The sequence below is a fragment of the Ranitomeya variabilis genome, chromosome 5 (assembly GCF_051348905.1).
Source record: "Ranitomeya variabilis isolate aRanVar5 chromosome 5, aRanVar5.hap1, whole genome shotgun sequence".
Classification (NCBI taxonomy): Eukaryota; Metazoa; Chordata; class Amphibia; order Anura; family Dendrobatidae; genus Ranitomeya; species Ranitomeya variabilis.
This window is the reverse complement of record NC_135236.1, coordinates 217,014,321-217,040,189: the sequence shown is the minus strand read 5'-3', so window position 1 is coordinate 217,040,189 and position 25,869 is coordinate 217,014,321. Positions and strand designations below refer to the sequence as shown.

Below are 25,869 nucleotides of genomic sequence, written 5' to 3'. Positions count from 1 at the left end.
GCAGTGCTCCCCCTCCCCATTATACTCACCTGCTCCCGGCGCGGTCCCTGGTTCTCCGGGCGCTGACAGCTTCTTCCAGCGTTGAGCGGTCACATGGTACCGCTCATTACAGTAATGAATATGCGGCTCCACCCCTATAGGAGTGGAGTCACATCCATATTCATTACTGTAATGAGCGGTACCATGTGCCCGCTCAACGCTGGAAGAAGCTGTCAGCGCCCGGAGACCATAAGAGATGCAGGGACCGCGCCAGGAGCAGGGGAGTATGTCACAGCCGCCGCTCCTCCTCCCCCGCCAACACCCCTGCGACAATGACTCGAGTATTAGCCGAGAGGGGCACTTTCAGCCTAATAAAATGAGCTGGAAATCTCGGCTTATACTCGAGTATATACGGTATTTCTTTTTTTTGTTCATGTGGCTTATGGAGCACATTAGTTTGGGCAAGATCAGATGGTTCCATAACTATAGAGGACTTACAATAAAACACTTAAATGTATTAATACATTAAATTATTTCACACAATCTACTTCTTACAATTCAGTGACTTTCTGAATTTGATGAGTTTATGGGAGACATGCTGTGAAGTATTCTGAATGTATAATAAACCCCAGACATTGGATGCTTGAGGCCAATTGTTAAAGGGAACCTGTCAGCAGGATTGTGCTCAGTAACCTACACACGACATTATTATACTGATTAAAATGATACCTGGGTGATGAAAGCGGTCTTGTGGTTGTTGTTTATCTCAAAACTGATATATATACAGTGGGGCAAAAAAGTATTTAGTCAGTCAGCAATAGTGCAAGTTCCACCACTTAAAAAGATGAGAGGCGTCTGTAATTTACATCATAGGTAGACCTCAACTATGGGAGACAAACTGAGAAAAAAAAATCCAGAAAATCACATTGTCTGTTTTTTTATCATTTTATTTGCATTTTATGGTGGAAAATAAGTATTTGGTCAGAAACAAACAATCAAGATTTCTGGCTCTCACAGACCTGTAACTTCTTCTTTAAGAGTCTCCTCTTTCCTCCACTCATTACCTGTAGTAATGGCACCTGTTAAAACTTGTTATCAGTATAAAAAGACACCTGTGCACACCCTCAAACAGTCTGACTCCAAACTCCACTATGGTGAAGACCAAAGAGCTGTCAAAGGACACCAGAAACAAAATTGTAGCCCTGCACCAGGCTGGGAAGACTGAATCTGCAATAGCCAACCAGCTTGGAGTGAAGAAATCAACAGTGGGAGCAATAATTAGAAAATGGAAGACATACAAGACCACTGATAATCTCCCTCGATCTGGGGCTCCACGCAAAATCCCACCCCGTGGGGTCAGAATGATCACAAGAACGGTGAGCAAAAATCCCAGAACCACGCGGGGGGACCTAGTGAATGAACTGCAGAGAGCTGGGACCAATGTAACAAGGCCTACCATAAGTAACACACTATGCCACCATGGACTCAGATCCTGCAGTGCCAGACGTGTCCCACTGCTTAAGCCAGTACATGTCCGGGCCCGCTGAAGTTTGCTAGAGAGCATTTGGATGATCCAGAGGAGTTTTGGGAGAATGTCCTATGGTCTGATGAAACCAAACTGGAACTGTTTGGTAGAAACACAACTTGTCGTGTTTGGAGGAAAAAGAATACTGAGTTGCATCCATCAAACACCATACCTACTGTAAAGCATGGTGGTGTAAACATCATGCTTTGGGGCTGTTTCTCTGCAAAGGGGCCAGGACGACTGATCCGGGTACATGAAAGAATGAATGGGGCCATGTATCGTGAGATTTTGAGTGCAAACCTCCTTCCATCAGCAAGGGCATTGAAGTTGAAACATGGCTGGGTCTTTCAACATGACAATGATCCAAAGCACACCGCCAGGGAAACGAAGGAGTGGCTTCGTAAGAAGCATTTCAAGGTCCTGGAGTGGCCTAGCCAGTCTCCAGATCTCAACCCTATAGAAAACCTTTGGAGGGAGTTGAAAGTCCGTGTTGCCAAGCGAAAAGCCAAAAACATCACTGCTCTAGAGGAGATCTGCATGGAGGAATGGGCCAAAATACCAACAACAGTGTGTGGCAACCTTGTGAAGACTTACAGAAAACGTTTGACCTCTGTCATTGCCAACAAAGGATTTATTACAAAGTATTGAGATGAAATTTTGTTTCTGACCAAATACTTATTTTCCACCATAAAATGCAAATAAAATGATAAAAAAACAGACAATGTGATTTTCTGGATTTTTTTTTCTCAGTTTGTCTCCCATAGTTGAGGTCTACCTATGATGTAAATTACAGACGCCTCTCATCTTTTTAAGTGGTGGAACTTGCACTATTGCTGACTGACTAAATACTTTTTTGCCCCACTGTATAATATTCATTATATTGGGGGATAAAAAAACCCTTCTGCAGGCAGCCGCCGGCCGTGGCACCTGCGCTGCAGCCTGATCGCATGTGTACTGTGTATATAATTCATTTGTTTGCTGTTCTCTTGATATTCATAAAAAATGTTTGAAAATGGTGCCTGCGCAGTAGCAGCTATAGTAGTGATCTCCGATAGCTGCTACTGCGCAGGTTCCACCATCTTGGAGGAGGAAATCGTTTTTTTTCTCTAGCAAGCTGGTGCCTGCTCAGTAGCAGCTATCGGATTACTGATGGCTGCTACTGCGCAGGCGCGGCGGGCGCCATTTTCAAATGGATTTTTTTTTCTTTAAAGGGAACCTGTCACCACGTTTTTGGAAGATGGGATAAAAATAGCGTTAAATAGGGGCAGAGGTGGGCGTTACATTAGTGTGTGTGTTATGCGTTTATTACCCACCTAAGTTGCCGAAATAACTTTGCAAAGTCTCCGTTTTCGCCTGTCAATCAGGCTGGTCAGGTCGCATAGGCGTTGTCTTCCCCCAGATTTGGCGTAGTTTTCCGTTGGTGGCGTAGTGGTGTGCGCATGCCCAAAGTCCGGAATCCTCTTCCAGGGGATTTAAAATAGCGCGGTGTTCGTTATTGCATTGGTGATCGGTGGGCGCGGCCATCTTCCTTTGGCCGCGCGTGCGCAGAAGCGGCGCTCTGCTGGCCGCGGCTTCAGGAAAATGGCCGCCGCGATATCCATCTGCGCACGCGCGGCATCCGGCGGCCATTTTCCTGAAGCCGCGGCCAGCAGAGCGCCGCTTCTGCGCACGCGCGGCCAAAGGAAGATGGCCGCGCCCACCGATCACCAATGCAATAACGAACACCGCGCTATTTTAAATCCCCTGGAAGAGGATTCCGGACTTTGGGCATGCGCACACCACTACGCCACCAACGGAAAACTACGCCAAATCTGGGTGAAGACACCACGCCCATGTGACCTGACCAGCCTGATTGACAGGCGAAAACGGAGACTTTGCAAAGTTATTTCGGCAACTTAGGTGGGTAATAAACGCATAACACACACACTAATGTAACGCCCACCTCTGCCCCTATTTAACGCTATTTTTATCCCATCTTCCAAAAACGTGGTGACAGGTTCCCTTTAAATATCAGGAGAACAGCAAACAAATGAATTATATACACAGTGCACATGCAATCATGCATATCAGAAGCCATACTAGTGAACAGCTAAGCAGAGCACCACATGACAACCCCCACACGCCACCCCGGAGCACGAGCATATCATTAACTTAAAACTACAAGTAAAGATTAAACCACAACACGGATTCATCACCCAGGTATCATTGTAATCAATATAACGGCACCGACCTGACACTGTCTGTAGGTTCCTGTGCACAATCCTGCTGACAGGTTCCCTTTAAGCCAGCCTGGTTTTCAGAGGAGGCTCAGATCCAGATGTAAATTACTCTGGATGACACCGCATTAGGACTGTCAGAAGCTTAAGTTATGCTTCTTCCCTGCGGAGACTATGCAGAATATTTATTTCATATGTATGGTTGTTAACAATGGGAATGCTGACTGGAAACCCCTGGTTCTTTCAGATTAAACATACTGGTACTTGATGGGTTTAAAGTTGTATAACAAATCTGATCAGGTCTAGCACAGTTACCAAAATGGTCATAAACCCATATCAGAACAAAAGGCCTCATATAAGCTCTACTGAGCACAAACTGTATTTTGTATGTGAGATATGTAGCCAACAAATAGTTCAACATACAGTTGTGCGTAATAGTGCGAGCATGCTAGATGCACAGTCCATTTTACTGAATTAAATGAATGGCCATACTCCTCCCAACATGGCATTTTTGGGGTGCCTGCATAAACTGCCCCTGGTAAACAGATTTAGTGCTACAGGAAGTCAATCTTTGGCTGGGTCAAATCTGAGGCCACAATTGCAGAACTTTTATTTTAAGTCTTTTAATTAACCATCCTCCATTGTTACAATGGTCTGTATAAAAAATTACTATAGTCACATTGTGCTGGGGGTGGCAGGTGATCACATCTGTTACATGTTCAGGGTACCTTATTTAGGAGACGTCTGAGACGAGAGGGTATCCACTTTAAAGACCGTACAAATATGGTGCATTTATTACACTCCATGCTTGTCTGAAAAGGTCTTTGACTGGATTTAGAAGGTGTCAGAACTCAGGGGGTATCATTCATGTTGAAAGCCATTGCCTCCACCTCCCCACCTTCATGGTGGTGTCTCCATTCACTCTTTGCATTATCTCCAAGTCCTCTGACTTGATTTATTAGACTATAGAGCCATCTAGTCTTTAACCTGGATTGGCCACACTGGTTTGGTTGCATCAGCCACTTGTACAGCCTTTTTATTACTGGATCTAGTGTCTGACTGGACACTCTCCTGTTTTTTTTACCAGATTGCTTGAACAAATTTAGTTGTTTTCTCTGCATTGAAGAGATTTAAGTTTTTAACCATCTTCTTCCACTGATGTGTTCTAGGATGTCTTCCTTCTTCCCATAGCTGTGGTGGCAATGAAGCCAATATTATAGTAACCCAAGTCAAAGCTGATGCCTTGTTAGAGAGCAGTTAATTAGAAACCTATTTTTCCTTTGCCACATATGACATACATGTATGTTAAATACCAGGTGTGGGTGTATGGAGCGGGCTCAGAAGCTGCACCTGCACAATACCTGGAAGCTGTTGCACAGCTGGCATTTCATGCAACAGCAGCAATTTCAGCTAGGCCCTGATTGCTGAGGGTAACCCTGTCCATCTCTGATATCGGCATAGGAGGTGCACATTCCTGAGGTCCTTTGTGTTAGGGAAGGAAAGGGAAGAAACGAAAACACTGAAACTTAAAAATTGGTCTGATGGGAACAGGTTAATTTCACTAGAATACTAAAATATAATTAGCTAGGAAAGTTAAAGAAGTCCGATTTTAATTATTTTCCACTGGACCCTAGCTATAAATTAATGGGGAGGGGTGGGATTAAAAGCTGTTCACCTTTTGTCATCAGAGCTGACACAGCATTATGGCTTCAATAATAAGACAGCTGTGATAACTGCATATGTTTGTAATTTGTAATGAAGTAATCCATTTTTGTTTTAACATTTCAGCTAGAGACGAATGACCTAGCAACCAGCCTGAAAACTACTGAGGTACAAAATAAAAACCTTGCACTGGAAAACCAACATCTAAGGGAATCCTTAGAGAAAGAGGAACAAGCTTTATATTCTCTGAAAGAGGAGCTCTGGAAACTACGAGAGCAGATCAGAAACCTTGATGAGAAGGGAAAGAACGAGATCATACTGGTAGAGAATCAGAAGCTAAAAGAACATCTGAAGGAGGAAAGGCAAAAGATTCGTGATTTCCGAACACAGAAGGAGAACCTTTTAAACGAAGCCCAGCTATTAAAAAAAGAGTTGGATAATGAGCGGACAATTACTGACTCTTTAAGAGTAGAACTTGAGGAAATAAGTAAGAGGAGATCTACAGCCTCCTTCAAAAATGATCATGAGATAGAAAACTTGAAGGACCGTCTTTCCGACTTAGAAAGAAAACTCAATTTTGAACAACAGAGATCAGATTTGTGGGAAAGACTTTATATTGAAACCAAGGAACAAAATGATAAACTGGAAGCCGGAAAATCAAAAGGTAAAACAAAAGCAAAGGATACATTCTTTACTTCTGTGAAAGATACCTTTGATGCCATGAAGAACTCTACCAAGGATTTTGTGAGACATCACAAGGAAAAGATCAAACAAGCAAAAGAAGCCGTGAAGGAGAATTTGAAGAAGTTCTCAGATTCTGTAAAAAATACTTTCAGGCACTTTAAAGACACCACTAGAGGTATGTTTGATAAAAACCGCAATAGGAAACATGGAGAAAAGAGGAGGGAAGAAACGAAGGGAGCTCGAACAGTGCGCCGTGAGTACAAGCCTGATACTGAGAGGATGTATCCTAAGAAGGCAACAGCCAGTCACCATGAATATGAAGATCCACAAGACCAAAGCCAGGAACAGTTTGAAGGTACAGCTAGCTGGAAATCCAATGATGAGACTATCAAGCATTATCCCAATAAAAAGGGCTGCTCTGGAGTTTACGACTGTGCTCACCAGGAGTCCATCAGCCTCTTCAACAAAGTTTTGGACCCTGTGAGAGTAGAAGAGTTCAATGACTTGATGCAAGTATATTTACAGGAGCAAGTAGACAACTTCCAACACTGGGAAGAACTAGAACAGTTCATCAATAGATTTTTTCTAAATGGAGTTTTCATTCATGATCAGATGCTTTTCACTGATTTTGTGAGAAATGTTGAGGATTATCTTGAAGACATTAAGGAGTATCAGTCGAGCACTGGTGCGGTCTTTGAAGATCTGGACGAGTTTGTGTACAGACATTATTTTGGGAATACTTATTCAGCACCATATGGATCAAGGTTGGTAGATGTGTTAACATTTCATTGTTGGTTCTTTTATTGTCAGACCTATTATTTGCAAAGTTATTACACATAGCTTATACGACTACACAATTTTTGGGGTGCTTGGGATATGTGGTTTCAAACTTTCATTTTGAACACCGTTGCAGTTAGATTGAATTTCGCGTGTAACAGCAACAAAACTATACATATTACAATTGGCAATATTTTAAGAGGAATTAAAACCTAAGAAAGGTAAATCAGTACATGTAATTAGAAGATCAGATACAATCCCTTTCTAAATGTTTATGCCAAGATGTCTGCTGTGAGACATGCAGCATCCATGGCAAGCAGCTGATTTTGCCATTTGAAGCCAAGGTAGATGATGGTATTTTGGAGATTGTGTTATATGGTTACTATTTAGATAAATATCCATCTAATATAAAGTGTAATTTTTTAGAAAGACCGTTTCATCAAGCTGCTCTCTATTTTAGCTGCGAACAAAGGAAAGGTGAATGCATTTTTTTAAGCTACAGCATTCAATCTCTTTTGCAGAATGTACACAGATTTATTGCAGATTTTCCCCATTGATAACCGTGAAGATAATTAAAAAAATTGTATCCGCAGGTAATGTGTTGTGGATAACCTGTGGTGAAGTTCAAAGGTGCAAAGAATATTCTAAAAGCTAAATGCTTCCCTGGTTCCACGTCAGTCTGTTTTCTAACCACACCGGCATGCTTTTACTAGTCACCTCTGCAGCTGGTTGAGAAGAGAGCCGCAAAGGATCAGGGAAGTTTTGGCACAGGGTTCAAACAACCAGCTGACTTGATCAGTAGAGATAAATCTGCATGACTTGGTGTAGATTTCCCTGCAACTTTCTTGTGAACTTTTTCTTACAGCAGATCTGTTGTGTGTGGATTTACCATTATTTCAGGATGGATTTATAGGTGTTTTCTGGTTTTGAAAAACACCTGTCCCCAGTCGTAGTCTGTTTTTAAAACAAACTTTGCTTTTCCTCAAAACTCTCCAGGTCCAGTAGTAGTCTCTGATGCTGCTGTCAGTGTCTGACATCACACTGACAGCTCTGCAGCCGGCACCTGGGCTCAGCTGCTTTGACAGATTAGTTGACACAAGCCACTGAGTTCACCGATTGGCTGCAGCGCTGTCAACACGGTGTCAGTGCTGCAGGCAATAACAGGCACTGGGATAAGGGTCAAAGACTCAACCCTGGATTTGGGGAGGTTGAGTAAGGCTCTGTTTGTTTTTTAACAACAAGCTTCACCTGGGGACAGGGGTTTTCCGAAAACACCTTTTGTATGCTCTACCAGTGTTTCTATGCTCCTTGCACATACTCCCCTGCCTTTTTTTATCTTGTGTGTTTTGGATGACCACTTTTCATGAATGCAGTTTGGACATACAGAGGTTAAATAAGGTTATCAATAAAAACCATTCCTGTTTATAATTTTAGCATTATTTGCTTGTAGAAAACCAGGAAAAGTACCTCCTTACAAGAACACCGAAAGTAAAAATAGAAAGGAAGAGGAGAAGCAGCAGTCAAGAGATAAGCAAGAAGGTAAATGGAGTAAGCATGGGCGTGCCAATGGAAGACAGATGGCAAATTTTGAAATAGAATTGGGGCAGCTGCCGTTTGATCCTAAATATTGAGCATGGATCGATTTATATCTTAAAGACATAGCTATGATTAGGAGCAGGATAGGCACCACGTGACTGGGTAGCTACTGCTGTCAGTGCCGTGGACACGGACATCTTATCCTGCCGCTGTGTCTGGTGTTCTCTGTTGTGCGATCTCAGCTTTGCTAATGTTTGATTTAGTAATGAACAGATTACTTTTCACCTTCTCGCATGAGTCCTCTATGATCTCTGAATCCTAAGTAATTGTGTCTGTCTGTTGTGCTATTACCTGTGCAGCGTTCACCTGTTTCTAATGAAATGCTGGTTACTCATTTAACTGTTCTTACTTCTCTCCGGCATCTTCCTGCCGTTCAGCATTGTTCTCTCATTGTTTGTAAGATGATAAAAACTGAATTAAAAAATAAAAAACCTTTTATTTAAAATGTTTTCTGTATGTTCATTTGTACATATATACACACACAAGGATAGAGCTAAGCTGCTCGCGTCACTTCTGCAGCCGGATTATTTTACAGTCACAGTGAATCCATGGATATAAATTTTGAGAAACAGTCAAGGTCTTGAAGAAATGGCAGTCACAGCTGTGTAATACTGATCCTCCATCTTATCCAGTGGTCCAGAAATCCATCATTGGTCCAATGAAGTCTAGGTCATTATTTCACTTGCCGTTCATACATATATATGTGGCTTCCAGTTCGACCTTCTGGTAGATGAGTATGGAATACCGACACAGTCCTCACATAATGGTTTGTTTTCAGAAATGGGCTTATTCCCTAATAAAACAGGACATTCTGTAACTTTAAAGGTCGGATTAGAAAAACAGTAACACCATTGAATTCTATCCATTCACTTGTATACATGTAAGTATTTGATGCAACTTTCTAGTTCTCCCTCACACCTGTCAGGCCACATTGATTAACACTGATCTGTGTTTAGTGTGTCACAAATTTTTCCACACTGACAAAGTGTCTGTTGAAAAATTTGCAGCCAGTGCTAGCCTCATCATATCCCCCCACCTCCAAGTCTTTGTCAGGCCATTAAAACTGTAAAGTGAAGGAATATACACAATCTTTCATCCAATCGTATCTAATCAGTAACTAGTTATTCAAATTAGCATTTAATTTTAATAACTAGTTATTGATTAGCTAGGATTGGATAACCTATTGTACAAATCTTCCTTTAGCACTTTATTAATGCAGAGGTCTCATCACCCTCACTGATTCTTTACTGTAAGAGCAGTAAGACTAAAGAAACCCTCTGTACATGGGATTTATTGATTATGTTCACAAAGTCTCAATTTTTTGTCTCTTAAGAGTATGTTAACACTGCGTTTTTTCCTATAAAAATTCTTGAAGTCTCATGCACATGCTTATTTTTGTGCTTGCAGAGATGAAGCAGTTTCAAATTTGCAGCATGTCAATGGTTTCAGAGGTTTTTATAGTGTTTTTCAGCCATTCAGATAAATGGGGGGAGCACACAAAAGGTGAATGCCAACATTGAAGTATTTACAGCGGATTCTTACACTGCAAGTATTGTACTTGGTGAGCAAATACCCTGCAGTAAGTAAATAAGGTGTCTGAACAGTCGGGACCCAGATCCTGCTCTGTATATGTACCTTGTCGTGGTGGGATGGCTTTTTTGATCAAAATAATGTTAGCCAAGTACCCATGTTGTTTTCATGCGCTATTACTATTTATTTACTTACTTATTAACAGGGTATTTGCTCATTTGGTTTTTATATTCGGTTCTGCTTTTCGAATAGCCACTGTGCACACCTATATTGCACTATATTGTATTGCACTTATACCAACACGTGCTCTGGCTCAGTTTTGTAGTTTGTTGTTTAAATATTGAATGCGTGCAAATACCCTAAATATAATACTACTACCAGCTATGGGTACTGGATTTTCTGAAGATGGGACATTCAATGAGGCAATTTGCCTCAAACCTGAATAGGGATTTTGCCTAGATCAAAATAAAATTTGGCAGTGATGGACCCGATCCTTTTTTTCAGCCTTATCAATTATGTGACTATTGTGAGCCCCTACCAATGTCACGTCATTTCTTTACCAACATGTCACTTACTATTTACACACTAGCAACATTAATACTCAGTATTAAACTGGTATATATCTAAGTATATACCGGTACGCGCTGGGCAATAGCAGAAAATGAGCAGTGGTGGAAAATTCCACTTGAGAGATATAAAGTAATAAGACTGAAAAAAGGGGGGGGATCATGAATCCAATGTCCTCGTATTTCTGATGTCCACCGTAGGTAAGTGTCCCCTGCACCCGGATATATTCAGCACAACAGCGGTATCGTCACCGCTCTTAGAATCGGGATGACTTCTATTGAAGGTAGGAACACTGGTCTACTCTTCTACTTATGGTTTCCGTACATATTGCAGGGGACACTTACCTACGGTGGACATCAGAAATACAAGGACATTGGATTCACGACCCCCCCCTTTTTTCAGTCTTATTACTTTATATCTCTGAAGTGGATTTTTCCACCACTGCTCATTTTCTGCTATTGCCCAGCGCGTACCGGTATATACTTAGATATATACCAGTTTAATACTTTATATTTTTACAAACAGTGTGTGGGAGTTTGTTGGTGTCGCTGCGGGGCTTAATAGCTTGGTGATACTTGGCGCCACCATATTTGAGATAGAATCAACATTAATACTCACATGCTGCATTCTTTTTCTGCAGCCACAACATGCTCTTCTTTTGGCAGTAAAATAGCTGTTTTGGTTGTGGAGTATGTGTGCTTTGTGTACAGTACGTTTAATAAAGTTGGTTGAAAATGCTGCATTTCTCAAATTCAGTCTAGTTTTTTTTTTTCTTTTGTGTGCATAGATTTCTGAAATCTACTAGCTTAATAGCTTTTGCTGGTACTGTGAATAAATAAAAACACTTTTTCATTTTCATGAAAAAAGCTACAAAAAAGGCAACTTGTGACTACAGCGCAGGCAAGCTGCCACTCATTCAAGAAATCCAAACTAAAAGATTAGATGGATTTGTGATACCATTTGCCATCTATAGATTATATTTAAGGGGTATTCCTTATGGAAATGTGTTTCAGTCCTTCACCCAATTAAAACCTATTTATAGGTACGTCATAGGTTGTGTCCCAGTATTTGATGTGGACTCCCGCATCTTTTCCGGCACATGATGGCTGACCTGATCAGCTGTCATGTGCCCCTAACAGCTGCAGGCAGAATCGCAATCCACCCACGGCTGTTACCATGTTAGATGGCGCTGACAGTCTGACAGCAGCATTTAACACGAGCGCGCTGGGACCACATCATAATACACACACATATGATTGAGGGGCGCCGATTGGTTGGCATGATAACCAGGGGTCTGCAGAAGACCCCCATGCTTGTTATTGCTGATCTGCTATGAATGCCGGCGTTCATAGAAGTTAATTTCTGCTACACAGAGCAGAGCTGAAGCCCTGCTGTGCGTAGCGCAAGAGATCAGACGATCGCAGCTTCTAGTCTCCTGAGGAAACCTTTTGAAGCAAGTGAAAAGTAAAAAATTATAAAAAGTTAAAATCACCCCCTTTTGCCCCATTCAAAATAAAACAACAACAAAACACCTGGTGTCACTGCGTTCAGAAATGCCAGATTAAAATATAAAAACAATGAAAATGGCAGAATTAGGTTTTTTTGGTCGCTGCAATAAAATACAATAACTGATAATCAAAACATCGTATCTACACCAAAATTGTTTAAGTAAAAACATTAACTCGTCCCACAAAAACACAAGCTGTCAGACGGCCATATTGACAAAGACAAAATTATGGCTCTAGGAAAGTAGAGCAAAGAAGAACGGAAAATCCCAACGTTGTTATGGGCTTAAAGCGGTTTTGTCACGAACGAAGTTACATTTAAAGTGGATGTTAATCGGTACATCTTGGAATCCTAAAACGTTCTAGAATTGGATGTGCTTAAAAAGAAAATATTTTGTTTAATTGCTGTGTCTGTAGGAGCATGGTGTGATCATACCACAACTCCTGGCCATGGAAGGGGGAGAGAAGTATACAGATGAGATCACTGCTAATGCTACGCGGTGCTTTCCGTGAGGTAAAAATAAAAAAAAAACCACAAGCAGTGAAATATTTTACCTCACAGAAAGCATCAGCTGTGACCCTCTGCTGTCCTGTCGCAATACTTTTTTGCATCCTCCCCCGCCCAGTGCCATGTCCCCTGCACAGTCAGACGCGGCCATTACACAGTAGGGGCACATTTATAAGATTATCTCAGCACAGGGACATTTTATTTAAACACATCCAATTGCGGAAATTATTATTATTCCAAGATCTACTGATAAAAATTACATTTTGTTTGTGGGAAAACCCATGTTAGTACATAAAAAAAAATCCTGACACTGTGATTGTGCTTATCTATGTGTGTCGTGTACATCCAAACCTTGAAATCTGGGCTCACATATTCCAGGGGTCCCTTATTGTAATTTGGCTAAGTGCACATGTTGCAAAATTGCTGTGGAAATTTCCACGGCAATTCCGCAACTCATGCCGCGGGTATATTGCATGCGGAATTGGCATGCGTATTCCCGCTAAACACTAGCGTTTTGCAAGCGTAATTAGCTTGCAGAATGCTAGCGTTTTACAAGCGATCTGTAGCATCGCTTGGAAAACTGATTGACAGGTTGGTCACACTTGTCTAAGGCCAGTCTCACACGTCCAGATAATTCCAGTACCGGAATTATCCGTGCCCGTGCGTTTCTGTGGCACACGTGTGTCACCCGTGTCCTGACTGGGTACCACACGCACCGTGCAGAAGACAGCGCTAGAGATAAGCGCTGTCCCCACCACGTGGTGCTGAAGCTGCCATTCATATCTTCTCTGCAGCAGCGTTTGCTGTAGAGAAGATATGAATAATCCTTTTTTTTTTTTGTTTGTTTCTCGTGTTTAACATAAAGATCCATGTCCCCACCCCCTGTGCGCCCGCCCGCTGTTATTAAAATACTCACCCGGCTCCCTCGCTGGCGCTGCTTCCTGTCCTGGCCGCACCTTCTACTGTATGAGCGGTCACGTGGGGCCGCCGATTACAGTCATGAATATTCGGCTCCACCTCCCATAGGGGTGGAGCCGCATATTCATTTCTGTAATGGGCGGCCCCACGTGACCGCATACAGGAGAAGCTGCGGCCAGGACAGGACACTGCGAGGGAGGCGGGTGAGTATTTTAATAACAGCGGGCGGGCGCACAGGGGGTGGGAGGGGGGTGGGGACATGGATCTTTATGTTAAACACGAGAAACAACAACAAAAAAAAGGATTATTCATATCTTCTCTACAGCAAACGCTGCTGCAGAGAAGATATGAATGGCGGCTTCAGCACCATGTGGGGGGGGACAGCGCTTACTGTAGCGCTGTCTCCTGCACGGCACACGGACAACGTCCATGTGCGGTACGTGTTTTACACGGACCCATTGACTTTCATGGGTCCGTGTAATCCGTGCGGTCCCACGAACACCGACATGTCTCCGTGTTTGGCACACGGAGACACGGTCCGCAAAAAATCAATGACATCTGCACAGATGCATTGATTTCAATGTGTCTACATGTGTCAGTGTCTCCGGTACGTGAGGAAACTGTCACCTCACGTACCGGAGCCACTTACGTGTGAAACCGGCCTAACAGTGTTTGACAAGTGTGACCAACTTTTTACTATTGATGCTGCCTATGCAGCATCAATAGTAAAAAGATAATGTTAAAAATAAAAAATCATGATATTCTCACCTTCCGGCGTCCCCCCCGCAGCCTTCCTGCTCCTCGCGATGCTTCCGTTCCCAATAATGCATTGCCAAAATAACCTGTGATGACGTAGCGGTCTCGCGAGACCACTACATCATCTGAGGTCATTGCCGCAATGCATTATTGGGACCGGAGCATCGTGAGGAGCAGGAAGGCTGCGGGGGGGGGGGGGGGGGGGGACGCCGGAAGGTGAGAATATCATGATTTTTTATTTTAATTTTTTATTTAACAATTATATGGTTCCCAGGGCCTGAAGGAGAGTCTCCTCTCCTCCACCCTGGGTACCAACAGCACATGATCTGCTTACTTCCCGCATGGTGGGCATAGCCACATGCGGAAAGTAAGCGGATCAATGCATTCCTATGTGCGCGGAATCCCAGCGATTCCGCACAAAGAATGAACATGCTGCCTTTTTTCTCTGGAATGCGATTCCGCCACGGAAAAAAAACGCAACATGTGCACAAAAATTGCAGATTGCAATTCTATTAATAGGATGCTTAATGTATGCGTTTTTTCGCGGGTTTTATCGCGTTTTTATAGCAACAAAAAAAAAAAACACGAAAAATCCTGAACGTGTGCACACAGCCTTAATGGGGGGAAATATTTGACCAGTTTGTTCATGAGTTTAGTATACTCACCTCTTCTAGAACATTGAACATGACTAAGTGTGTTGGTAATAGCTTTGAATTATAAAATTCTGCATTAAGCCAAGCGAGGGGGCTTAGGTAAAAAAGATCAGCTTCGTCAACATATGTATCATCGTCTTCTAAATCAGGTGGACACTCAAGGAAGCTCATCTTAACGGGGCAATGAACATGGCTGAAAAAGGAAAACATAAAAGTTGACATTTTGACAATTGTTCAACACAAGACAATATTTTCATTAGAAATGTTCAAAAGCCCTTAGTTTTGTAACGCAATATCCCCTTTTATAATGCAAGATGTGCAAAGTCACTGCTGTCACAAGGACTCCTTCAGCTATACAGCCATACGCAATATTAGAGAATGTAGAGGACAAAGTGACGCTCCCCATCAATCAGTTACATCCGCTAAGGAAATGTGGCTACCATCTTCAGAAAGAACTGGCCCAATGACAAGAACGTGGGTAGTATTGATCTCTAACCTTATGCTTTACTAATTTGTCCAATTTTCGTTTTCGCACTTTTAATTTTTACTCCCTTTTATCTAAAAATGCTGCACTTTACAGTACCAGCAAAGTGAGTGAGATTCCTGAAGTCTCATACACACGATGCTTATTTTTCCCTTGTGGATTTGAAACAAACATTCTTCAAGTCTGCAGTGTGTCAGTTTTTTCAGCGTTTACCACTTAAAAATTTTTTTTTTTCTTTCACTTGCGTGATTTGGGTTTTTGTCATAGATTTTAAGCAGTATTTTTCCTGCCAATATGTTTTTTTATGCAGAAAAACCTGCTGCAAATACTCGAAGTGTTAAACATATGTCCAGAAAAAGCAAAAGAAGTGGCACTCACCGTCCATGTAAAAAATATTTTATTTTATATCCTTAAACTACAGCAATAGAATGGTACGGACACTTCATGGTCACTGCAATGTTTTAAGGATATGAAATAAAAACATGTTTTACACGGACAGTGCGTGCCACCTCTTTTGCTTTTTCTGAGCATGTGTAACCCCTTAACGACCGCCGATATGCCTTAACGGCGGCAGATAAGGGTACTTATTCCTCAGCGCCACTTTTTAATGGCGTGAGAAATAAGGTTATAGCGCCCCCCAGCATCGGAAATTCTCCAGGGGTAGCTGAGACCCCAGAGAACATGATTCTGGTCGGTTTTTACCCTCCCCAGTGTTGCGATCACCGTTATTCATGGAATAATGGCGACCACAAAAAAAAAAAAGTCTGATTTCCCTTTTAATTTCTCTCTCTGATATGATCTAGCAAATCAGAGGAGAGAGGTATGAGGTCCCTGGACAACCTGCACCCCCCAGTTCTGTCCCCTGCTGTCTTCTACTGGGAAGAAAATGGCAGGCGCATGCAGTGTGCGTGCCGAGATCTGCCAGCCAGCACCAATACGAAATTTTTCCTATTGGTTCATTTTGATCACTGTTATAGACCTCATCACAGTGATCAAAATATAAAAAAAAAAATAGTAAATCAAACTCCCCTTTATCACCCCCTTAGCTAGGTAAAAAATAAAATAAAAGCATTTATTTCCATTTGTCCATTAGGGTTGGGGTTAGGTTTGTGTTGGGATTAGGGTTGCAGTTATAATTGGGTGATTTCCAATGTTTAGGTATATCAGGGGTCTCCAAACGCAACATGGCGCCACCATTGATTCCAGCCAATTTTGCATTCAAAAAGTCAAACGGAGCTCCCTCCCTTCTGAGCCCTGCCATGCGCCCAATCAGTGGCTTTCCTCCACATATGGGGTATTGGCGTACTCAGGAGAAATTGCACAACAAATTTTGTGGTCCGTTTTCTCCTGATACCCTTGTGAAAATAAAATAAAAAAAATTTAAAAAAATGGTGTTAGAAATTTGGTTGGGAAAAACGAGAAATCGCTGGTAAGCTTTTAACCCTTAAAACATCCAAACAAAAGAAAGTATGTTTCCAAACTTAACTACTTTGTGCAATATGACTGATTTAAAGGCACAAAAATTAAAAGATTGAAAATTGCTAAATTTTCAAACTTTTTGCCAAATTTGTTTTTTTTTTCCCCCAGAAATAAACACAAGTTATATCTAAGCAACTTTACCACTAACATGAAGTACAATGTGTCACGAAAAAAAAAATAAATCTCAGAATCAGTGGGATCCATTGAAGCGTTCCAGAGCTATAACCTCATAAAGTGACAGTGGTTAGAATTGTAAAAATTGGCTTGGTCATTAAGTAGCAGATTGGCTCTGTCACTAAGGGGTTTTTTCTGGTGTGCACCTGAGCTCCTCTTGACAGGTGTTTTTTGTGCGGTCTCATGAGGCATAATCATGTGGCAGCTTTATGTGGATTTGGTGCCAGTTTTCTCTTCTAAAATTTGTAATACTCGAAGTGTGCACATTCCCTTACTGTCTTATGGTGAGGTACAACTTCTGCATGTTTTAATATTTTAGTGGTTAAAGAAAACAAACTGAACTCTGCTAAAAAAAAATTAAAGTTTGTAGTCATTCTTTATTTTTCTGTAGATGTAACTTATTTGCTTATTTTTTGCATGGTAAGCTTTTTTGGTACAATTTTGTGGTACATAGATCTTTCAAATTGCTTTTTTGGGGGTGGGGCAGGCAGACCTTTTACTGAATTAGCTATTTCAATTTTTTTTAATTTTTGTTTTGCGAAAAGGGGGTGATGTTTTCATTTATTTTTCAGTATTGTTTAAACCATTTTTTGTCAGTCCTCCTAGGTACCTTGAACCTGTTTCATATACTTTATTTTCCCTACATATGCCAATTCCAGTATCAATGAAGCCCTGGCAATGGACTGAACCCCATCCACTGCTGAATCGTAATGCTTAAAGGGAACCTGTCAGCAGATATTGCCGCTATAAGATGTGGCCACTGCGTTTCAGGGCTTATCTATAGCATTCTATAATGCTGTAGATAAGCCCCCGGTCCCACCTGCAAGTGAAAAAAATAAGTTATATTACACTCACTGGGGGGTAAGGGCGGTCCGATCCGATGGGTGTCGCAGGTCCTGGTCCGGCGCCTCCCATCTTCTTGCGATGCCACCCTCCTGCTTCTTCATTGCTCCCCGACATCGGCGCTTCTGCGCAGGGAAAGGTCAGAGAGACCCAGAGCCTGCGCACTGCAGTACTTTACCGATGCCGGGAAGCGATGAAGCAGGAGGGTGGCGTCACAAGAAGATGGGAGGTGCTGGACCTGCGACACCCATCGGATCAGACCGCCCCCCCTGGTGAGTATAACTGTGAAGAGGGAGCAGCCGCCATCTTGGATATGGGGCATAATGCTGGCCTCCTATCAGAGATTGGCCTGACTCCATTTTGTCTCATATCAGAATTCACCTGGTCACACGTCTGCAGGGACATGAGCACTCCTGGCCCCCACCTTTTCCCTACATGAATGAAGACCCTTTAGTATGGTAATGGACTGAGACCAGTGTAGCAGGCAGATGGCACTTCAAAGCTTGAATGAGGAAGCCAAGCCAGCTGGGGGCATGGAGGTGCTTGGGGGCTCAATTAAAGCATACATGTCAGATGGCTACAGGAGGACACGTCTATTGTCTTCCCAGCCGGACCGTCTACAACATGAAATTATGAATTATGGACGCATCGTCCGAGGTACAGGCTCAAAAAATATCCTCATAGTCCTGAAGAAATTGCGCATCTGATAGTGCAACTCACAGGTCAGTGAGAGTTTTGGAACCTGAGATATAGAGTTCAGCCTCCCACAGCGATTGAATGGGTCCAGGTTTGATCCCTGTACGACCGGCAGAACAAACCACATGCGCTGGTACCGCCAGTGTACTGATCCGATCATCCTGATAGAAGTTATGCCATTTATTAGGTATTGGGAATAGATTCTGCAGGGAAGCTGAAGGGTGGAGATTGTTAGCCCATCCAGGTAGGCTACTTTCACACTAGCGTCATTTGGCCTCCGTCGCAATGCGTCGTTTTGGAGAAAAAACGCATCCTGCAAAAGTGCTTGCAGGATGCGTTTTTTCTCCATTGACTTGCATTAGCGACGCATTGCGACGGATTGCCACACGTCGCATCCGTCGTGCGACGGATGCGTCATGTTTTGGCGGACCGTCGGCACAAAAAAAGCTACATGTAACTTTTTTTATGCGACGTGTCCGCCATTTCCGACCGCGCATGCGTGGCCGGAACTCCGCCCCCTCCTCCCTGGACCTTACAATGGGGCAGCGGATGCGTTGAAAAACTGCATCCGCTGCCCCCGTTGTGCGGCGCTTTCAACGCTAGCGTCGGCACATCGTATTGCGACGTGCAGTGCACGACGCTAGTGTGAAAGTAGCCGTACAGGGGGAGGGACACAGAAGGATTAAGAGCTGAGGACACATGGAGAGTCAGACAACAGAAGATGATGATGATGAAATAAGGAACAGGGCATATGCCAGCCAGAGGGGACCAAGCACATGCTTTTTGGGGGCTGCCCAGCAACTAGAAGTCTTGTGCCTGTGGAACGCAGAGCTCCCTGGCCTCCACAAGCGACCTTCAACCTGGTAAATTGACCTCCAGCTTTATACCTCTAAAGGTACCTTCACACGAAGCGACGCTGCAGCGATAGCGACAACGATGCCGATCGCTGCAGCGTCGCTGTTTGATCGCTGGGGAGCTGTCACACAGACCGCTCTCCAGCGACCAACGATGCCGAGGTCCCTGGGTAACCAGGGTAAACATCGGGTTGCTAAGCGCAGGGCCGCGCTTAGTAACCCGATGTTTACCCTGGTTACCAGCGTAAAAGTAAAAAAAACAAACAGTACATGCTCACCTGCGCGTCCCCCAGCGTCTGCTTCCTGACACTGACTGAGCTCCGGCCCTAACAGCACAGCGGTGACGTCACCGCTGTGCTTTCACTTTAGGGCTGGCGCTCAGTAAGTGTCAGGAAGCAGATGCTGGGGGACGCGCAGGTGAGTATGTACTGTTTGTTTTTTTTACTTTTACGCTGGTAACCAGGGTAAACATCGGGTTACTAAGCGCGGCCCTGCGCTTAGTAACCCGATGTTTACCCTGGTTACCAGTGTAAAATATCGCTGGTATCGTTGCTTTTGCTTTCAAACACAACGATACACGGCGATCGGACGACCAAATAAAGTTCTGGACTTTATTCAGCGACCAGCGACATCACAGCAGGATCCTGATCGCTGCTGCGTGTCACACTAAACGATATCGCTAGCGAGGACGCTGCAACGTCACGGATCGCTAGCGATATCGTTACAAAGTCGTTTCGTGTGAAGGTACCTTAAGCCTTGTACTCTTATTGTTATATTTTACTCTGACTGTAACTCTTGGTATATTTTTACTGTTTATTTCTTGTAAGTATCTAGTGCGCCCTTAAGGCAATTAAACCATAAATTAATTTTGGGCTGACCCTTTTATTCTGATTGAGTATCTTAGAATACCCAGCGTGGGTAACAGGGCAGTCACCCCGGCGGCCATTTGCTCTAGGTGCAGTTCCCTTATTGACCTGAGACAAAGGGGGCACCGGAGAGCTGTGCCTGTGTAGTTACGTCACAGATTGGTGACGTGGGAGGAACCAGTTTTCTTCACTTGCAGGTTGGCCCCGGGGCTTATCTACAGCATTATAGAATGCTGTAGATAAGCCCTGAAAGGCGGTGGCTGCATCTTATAGCGGCAAAATCTGCTGACAGGTTCCCTTTAAAGAGGTTGTCCACTAATTTTTCCACTGACACCCTTCACCCCAGCCGATCACCTATTCTCTGTATCAGCGGCCGGCGTCCGCACCTGCTTGATTGCGGAGCGGCTCTGTCTTCTGGCAGTGGCCGCGGCAGGGTACTACATATCTGCCTCCTATTCAAATCGACCACTACCATGCAGACTGAGCAGCTCCGCGATTGGGTAGTTGATGCTGCTGCCGACGCCAAGAGCAGCTACTTGGCAGGTGTGCTGGACCCCGACCGATCAGACATTGATGAGCTATCCTTTAAAAAGGTCATTAATGAAAAAGTAGTGAATAACCTCTTTAAATGCTCGTGCTGGTATTAAGAGCAGCATTAAAGTTGTATTAGTAACCATTGGAGCTTGCTTTGTATGGTGCATGTCTAGGGGAGATTCCATAATAGCCAATAAGCCAGCCCTCACCTGTAGTAAGGAAGAGAGTGACAAGGCATCAGAACTAGGAGGGAGGAATTCTCCTTGTGACATAATTGTTGAATGTTGGTCATTATGTCCAGGGCTCCTCTTTGGTGAATCAGTCCCGTGTATAAGGCAAGAAGCAGATTTGATAAAACCAGGAGGCCAATGGCTGGCTTCTTCCACCGTTTCATACTTGAAAATGAAAAACCTGGAGGCAGGATTATTTGTGTAAGTAGAAGTAAATCCACAACAGGAAACTTAAAGCTAACAAAGCATCCGTGCAAACGAGTAAACGCCTGTCTAATAGTTATTTTTTTTTTACTTATACTAAATATTCCTTAAGTAGAGGAAGACTGAAAAAAAATTCTTATAAATGTGACATATTGATCAACTGTTCTGGCTCGGTTCACATTAGATGTATGCTCCATCTCTATGACTCTGTCATGGATTACGACTGATTCCCTGAAGAATGGGATTCAGAAGGAAGCCCAATGGTATTGAGTATAACAAGGCAAACAGGCCAAAGTATGCACGTTTCAACTTAGTTTGGCCTTTCTGACAGAGGTCATCTGTAGCTGGACACAATAACCTAGTGAACATTCGCCACATTATACTCCAAGGGCCAGATTCTTTATTTGCAGTTTAAGTCACTTCTTGGTGTGCCTTGTTGAATTCTGATTTTTTTTTTTTTTTATGAAATTTTTCTAAATGGGACATGCAATTTGTGAATTTAGGAAAAAAATTGAAAAGTGACATTTGTTTTCACTGTTTTTTGGTGCCAAAAGTAGAAAATAGTTTAAAAGAGGCAAAAATTCTCCAAATTAAACCCCTCTAGAAACCTTACCCCAGGGGGGATGCTAGAGTGGGAAGTGACCAAAATATTTAACATTTGGTAAAAGTTGGACTTTGTGAATATCTGAAATATATAGATGCGCAAAGTCGTCGAGTAAAACAAAAAAAAAAAAGACTTAAAGAAGGATAACTTAAAGTGGCAAAAAACACATAGCGAATAAGGTACAAATACTAAAGTCACTAAAGGAGCAAGTTCCTACAAAAAAGTGGAGAAGCAGCAATGATCAATTAGAGTCTATAACTTTTGAGGTTTCATCCGAGTCATGGATGCTTAGTGCAAACAGAATGTGAACGCAGCCTTAGAAATAAAGTACCGTATATACTCGAGTATGAGCCGACCCGAGTATAAGCCGACCCCCCTAATTTTGCAACCAAAAACTGGGAAAGCTTATTGACTCGAGTATAAGCCTAGGGTGGAAAATGCAGCAGCTACCGGTATATGTCAAAAATAAAAATAAATACCAATAAAAGTAAAATTAATTGAGACATCAGTAGGTTAAGTGTTTTTGAATATCCATATTGAATCAGGAGCCCCATATAATGCTCCATGCAGTTCTTTATGGCCCCATAGATGCCCCATATAATGCTCCATACAGTTATGGCCCCATAGATGCCCCATATAATGCTCCATGCAGTTATGGCCACATAGATGCTCCATATAATGCTCCATGCAGTTATGGCCCCATAGATGCCCCATATAATGCTCCATGCAGTTATGGCCCCATATAATGCTCAATACAGTTATGGCCCCATAGATGCTCCATATAATGCTCCATGCAGTTTTGGCCCCATAGATGCTCCATATAATGCTCCATGCAGTTGTTTATGGCCCCATAGACGCTCCATACAGCATTGTGCCACATGTAATGCTGCTGCTGCAATAAAAAAAAATAAATAAAAAAAACATACTCACCTCTCGTCACTGCTCCTCAGCGTCCCGTCTCTCTGCACCGACTGTTCAGGCAGAGGGCAGCGCGCACACTAATACGTCATCGCCCCCTCTGACCTGCACAGTCACTGCAAGAGGACTGGGAGACGGAGCGGCGCCCGGCGAATGGAACGCGGACAGGTGAATATGAAATACTCACCTGGTCCCGGCACTCCTGACGCTGTCCCTGCCTGTCCCATGGTACCGCAGCTTCTTCCTGTAATGAGCGGCCACTGGTACGGCTTATTACAGTAATGAATATGCGGCTCCACCCCTATGGGAGTGGAGTCCATATTCATTACTTTAATGAGCGGTACCACGTGACCGCTGAATAGAGGAAGAGCTGCAGCGAGGGAGACCATGGGACAGGCTGGGACAACGTTAGGAGCGCCAGGAGCAGGCGAGTATGCGACAGTCCTCTATCCCCCTCACCCGCCGCCGAACAAGACTCGAGTATAAGCCGAGGGGGGCACTTTCAGCCCAAAAATTTGGGCTGAAAATCACGGCTTATACTCGAGTATATACGGTACTTACGCTAGCCAAGTAAATAAAAGGACACAAAACTATTTTTGGAAAAATAAATGTCTTACCACAGAAAATCATGCAGAATGGGAGTACTGGATAGATAAACCGAAATTCCTTATGGCTCAAAGTGCTAAAAATCGAAAAACAGACATTACAGTATCTACAACATTGTGATAAAATCTCCTGTTCCTGTTCCATCTCAAGCTACAAACACAAATCCTTTATTTAGCTTCTATGACAAACTTAAGTTTAACGTTAGAGGCAGGAGAGAGGCCCGCACCCAATCTTCTCTATTCCTATATAGGGGTTCGGTAAGGTAATAAGGCTGTGTGCTATGTGCAGGATGGAGCTCCATCTTCCGCCCTGTAGGCCATGCAAGTTCTGCTGCCCAGCACGGGTTGTGGTGCTCATCAGGGTCAGTATATGGTACACGCTTATACAGTGCTCTTCTATGGGCAGAACAAGCTAACAAACATGAGAACGCTTTAGAGCGGATATATATTAAAAAGTCATCTGTAAAGCTCCATAGCTGTTGGCATACCACCGATGATCCGTGGAGAGAGGCATCCTATGCACACTGCTGCCCATGATATGGGCCACCAATAAATGGACATGTAGGACCTCTTGAATTGTTAAAAATATAACTGGATTAATGTGCATGAATCAGGGTGTTTTTTTTTTTTTAATCTCCATTTTGTCATAAAACGTTCAGTTTTCTGCTTACCTATACACTAGGACAGTCCAAACTATAGCCACTAGTAGAACACGATATCTTCTTGGTGCCACCATACATCCGTGTATAAAGAATGGTAAGTGTGTGCCAATAATGACTGGAAATCCCTGAGTGATGTACCAGTGCCATGGGTGAGCTCCATAGAAAGAGCTGACATTCTGGAGCACATTAAACTTCAAGAAATTCCACTGAACAACTGTCCACTGTAAGAGAAAGATCCAACTTCACATATGGAAATTATTCAGTAATGATGAGAATTCTCTGCAGCTTCTTTGAGCTAACAGATGACCTGGAGATGTGCTTGGGGAATTGACAGAACGCCATACAGAACATGGTCAGTAAACGAGTAGATCATGCCTGCTGTAGGCCTAGAACAGTCTGTTAATCCTAGTATGATGGGTCATACCCCTATAGTTTCAGCTGGCTACATACAGCTTCCCTAATGCTAGAGGGGCTTTTCTCCTCTAACAAAAGGATATCTAGAACATCAGAGCTTGCAAAATATTACGGTCTGTCAATTAATACAATTTTTGAAAATGCGTCTTTTAAAACTTTTTAGCTTACCAGAGTCCCAAGTTTAAAGACTATAGCCACCTTTCAAATGGGGAAAAATTATTTCTTTCTTACAGTACAGACCAAAAGTTTGGACACACCTTTTTTCTGTAGTTTCATGACTATGAAAATTGGACATTCACACTGAAGGCATCAAAACTATGAATTAACACATGTGGAATTATATACTTAACAAAAAAGTGTGAAACAACTGAAATTATGTCTTATATTCTAGGTTCTTCAAAAGTAGCCACCTTTTGCTTTGATGACTGCTTTGCACACTCTTGGCATTCTCTTGATGAGCTTCAAGAGGTAGTCACCGGGAATGGTCTACCAACAATCTTGAAGGAGCTCCCAGAGATGCTTAGCACTTGTTGGCCCTTTTGCCTTCACTCTGCAGTCCAGCTCACCCCAAACCATCTCGATTGGGTTCAGGTCTGGTGACTGTGGAGGCCAGGTCATCTGGTGTAGCACCCCATCACTCTCCTTCTTGGTCAAATAGCCCTGACAGAGCCTGAAGGTGTGTTTGGGGTCATTGTCCTGTTGAAAAATAAATGATGGTCCAACTAAACGCTAACCGGATGGAATAGCATGCCACCGCAAGATGCTGTGGTAGCCATGCTGGTTCAGTATGCCTTCAATTTTTCTTTTAAATTTGTTTATTAGTTTCAGAATAAATCAAGCAATACACACATTTGCATTCGTGTCCATCATTAACAGTTAGAGCATGAAGTACAATAATTACAGTGCATCGTCACGTCTGAAGTATTGAAAGGATAACAAATGGTGTATGTTAATCACTAATGCCTTATAAAACTCCTATTATATAACATTAGTATGCCTTCAATTTTGAATAAATCCCCAACAGTGTCACCAGCAAAGCACCCCCACACCATCACACCTCCTCCTCCATGCTTCACGGTGGGAACCAGGCATGTAGAGTCCATCCGTTCACCTTTTCTGCGTCGCACAAAGACACGGTGGTTGGAACCAAAGATCTCAAATTTGGACTCATCAGACCAAAGCACAGATTTCCACTGGTCTAATGTCCATTCCTTGTGTTCTTCAGCCCAAACAAGTCTCTTCTGCTTGTTGCCTGTCCTTAGCAGTGGTTTCCTAGCAGCTATTTTACCATGAAGACCTGCTGCACAAAGTCTCCTCTTAACAGTTGTTGTAGAGATGTGTCTGCTGCTAGAACTCTGTGTGGCATTGACCTGGTCTCTAATCTGAGCTGCTGTTAATCTGCAATTTCTGAGGCTGGTGACTCGGA

The 25,869-nt window shown here is 43.0% G+C and overlaps 2 protein-coding genes across 5 annotated transcripts in view; one reads left to right on the top strand and one right to left on the bottom strand.

Annotated features, from left to right (window-relative positions):
* Nucleotides 1-8,884, top strand: part of CCPG1 (cell cycle progression 1) — a 95,995-nt gene extending 87,111 nt beyond the window's left edge. For both annotated transcript variants that reach the window (XM_077263775.1, XM_077263776.1), the window contains exons 9-10: nucleotides 5,509-6,830; nucleotides 8,294-8,884. In XM_077263775.1, coding sequence (XP_077119890.1) covers nucleotides 5,509-6,830; nucleotides 8,294-8,474 — 1,503 coding nt within the window. In that variant the 3' untranslated portion in view covers nucleotides 8,475-8,884. The remainder of the gene's footprint in view (nucleotides 1-5,508; nucleotides 6,831-8,293) is intronic.
* Nucleotides 8,638-25,869, bottom strand: part of PIGB (phosphatidylinositol glycan anchor biosynthesis class B) — a 64,656-nt gene continuing 47,424 nt past the window's right edge. For 2 of the 3 annotated variants that reach the window (XM_077263780.1, XM_077263777.1), the window contains exons 8-12: nucleotides 24,039-24,250; nucleotides 23,380-23,444; nucleotides 21,016-21,217; nucleotides 14,889-15,069; nucleotides 8,638-9,232 (exon numbers count right to left, since the gene is read on the bottom strand). In XM_077263780.1, coding sequence (XP_077119895.1) covers nucleotides 9,113-9,232; nucleotides 14,889-15,069; nucleotides 21,016-21,217; nucleotides 23,380-23,444; nucleotides 24,039-24,250 — 780 coding nt within the window. In that variant the 3' untranslated portion in view covers nucleotides 8,638-9,112. Of the gene's footprint in view, nucleotides 9,233-10,976; nucleotides 11,362-14,888; nucleotides 15,070-21,015; nucleotides 21,218-23,379; nucleotides 23,445-24,038; nucleotides 24,251-25,869 lie in introns of those variants that run through there. The other variant, XM_077263779.1, reaches the window with a different exon arrangement.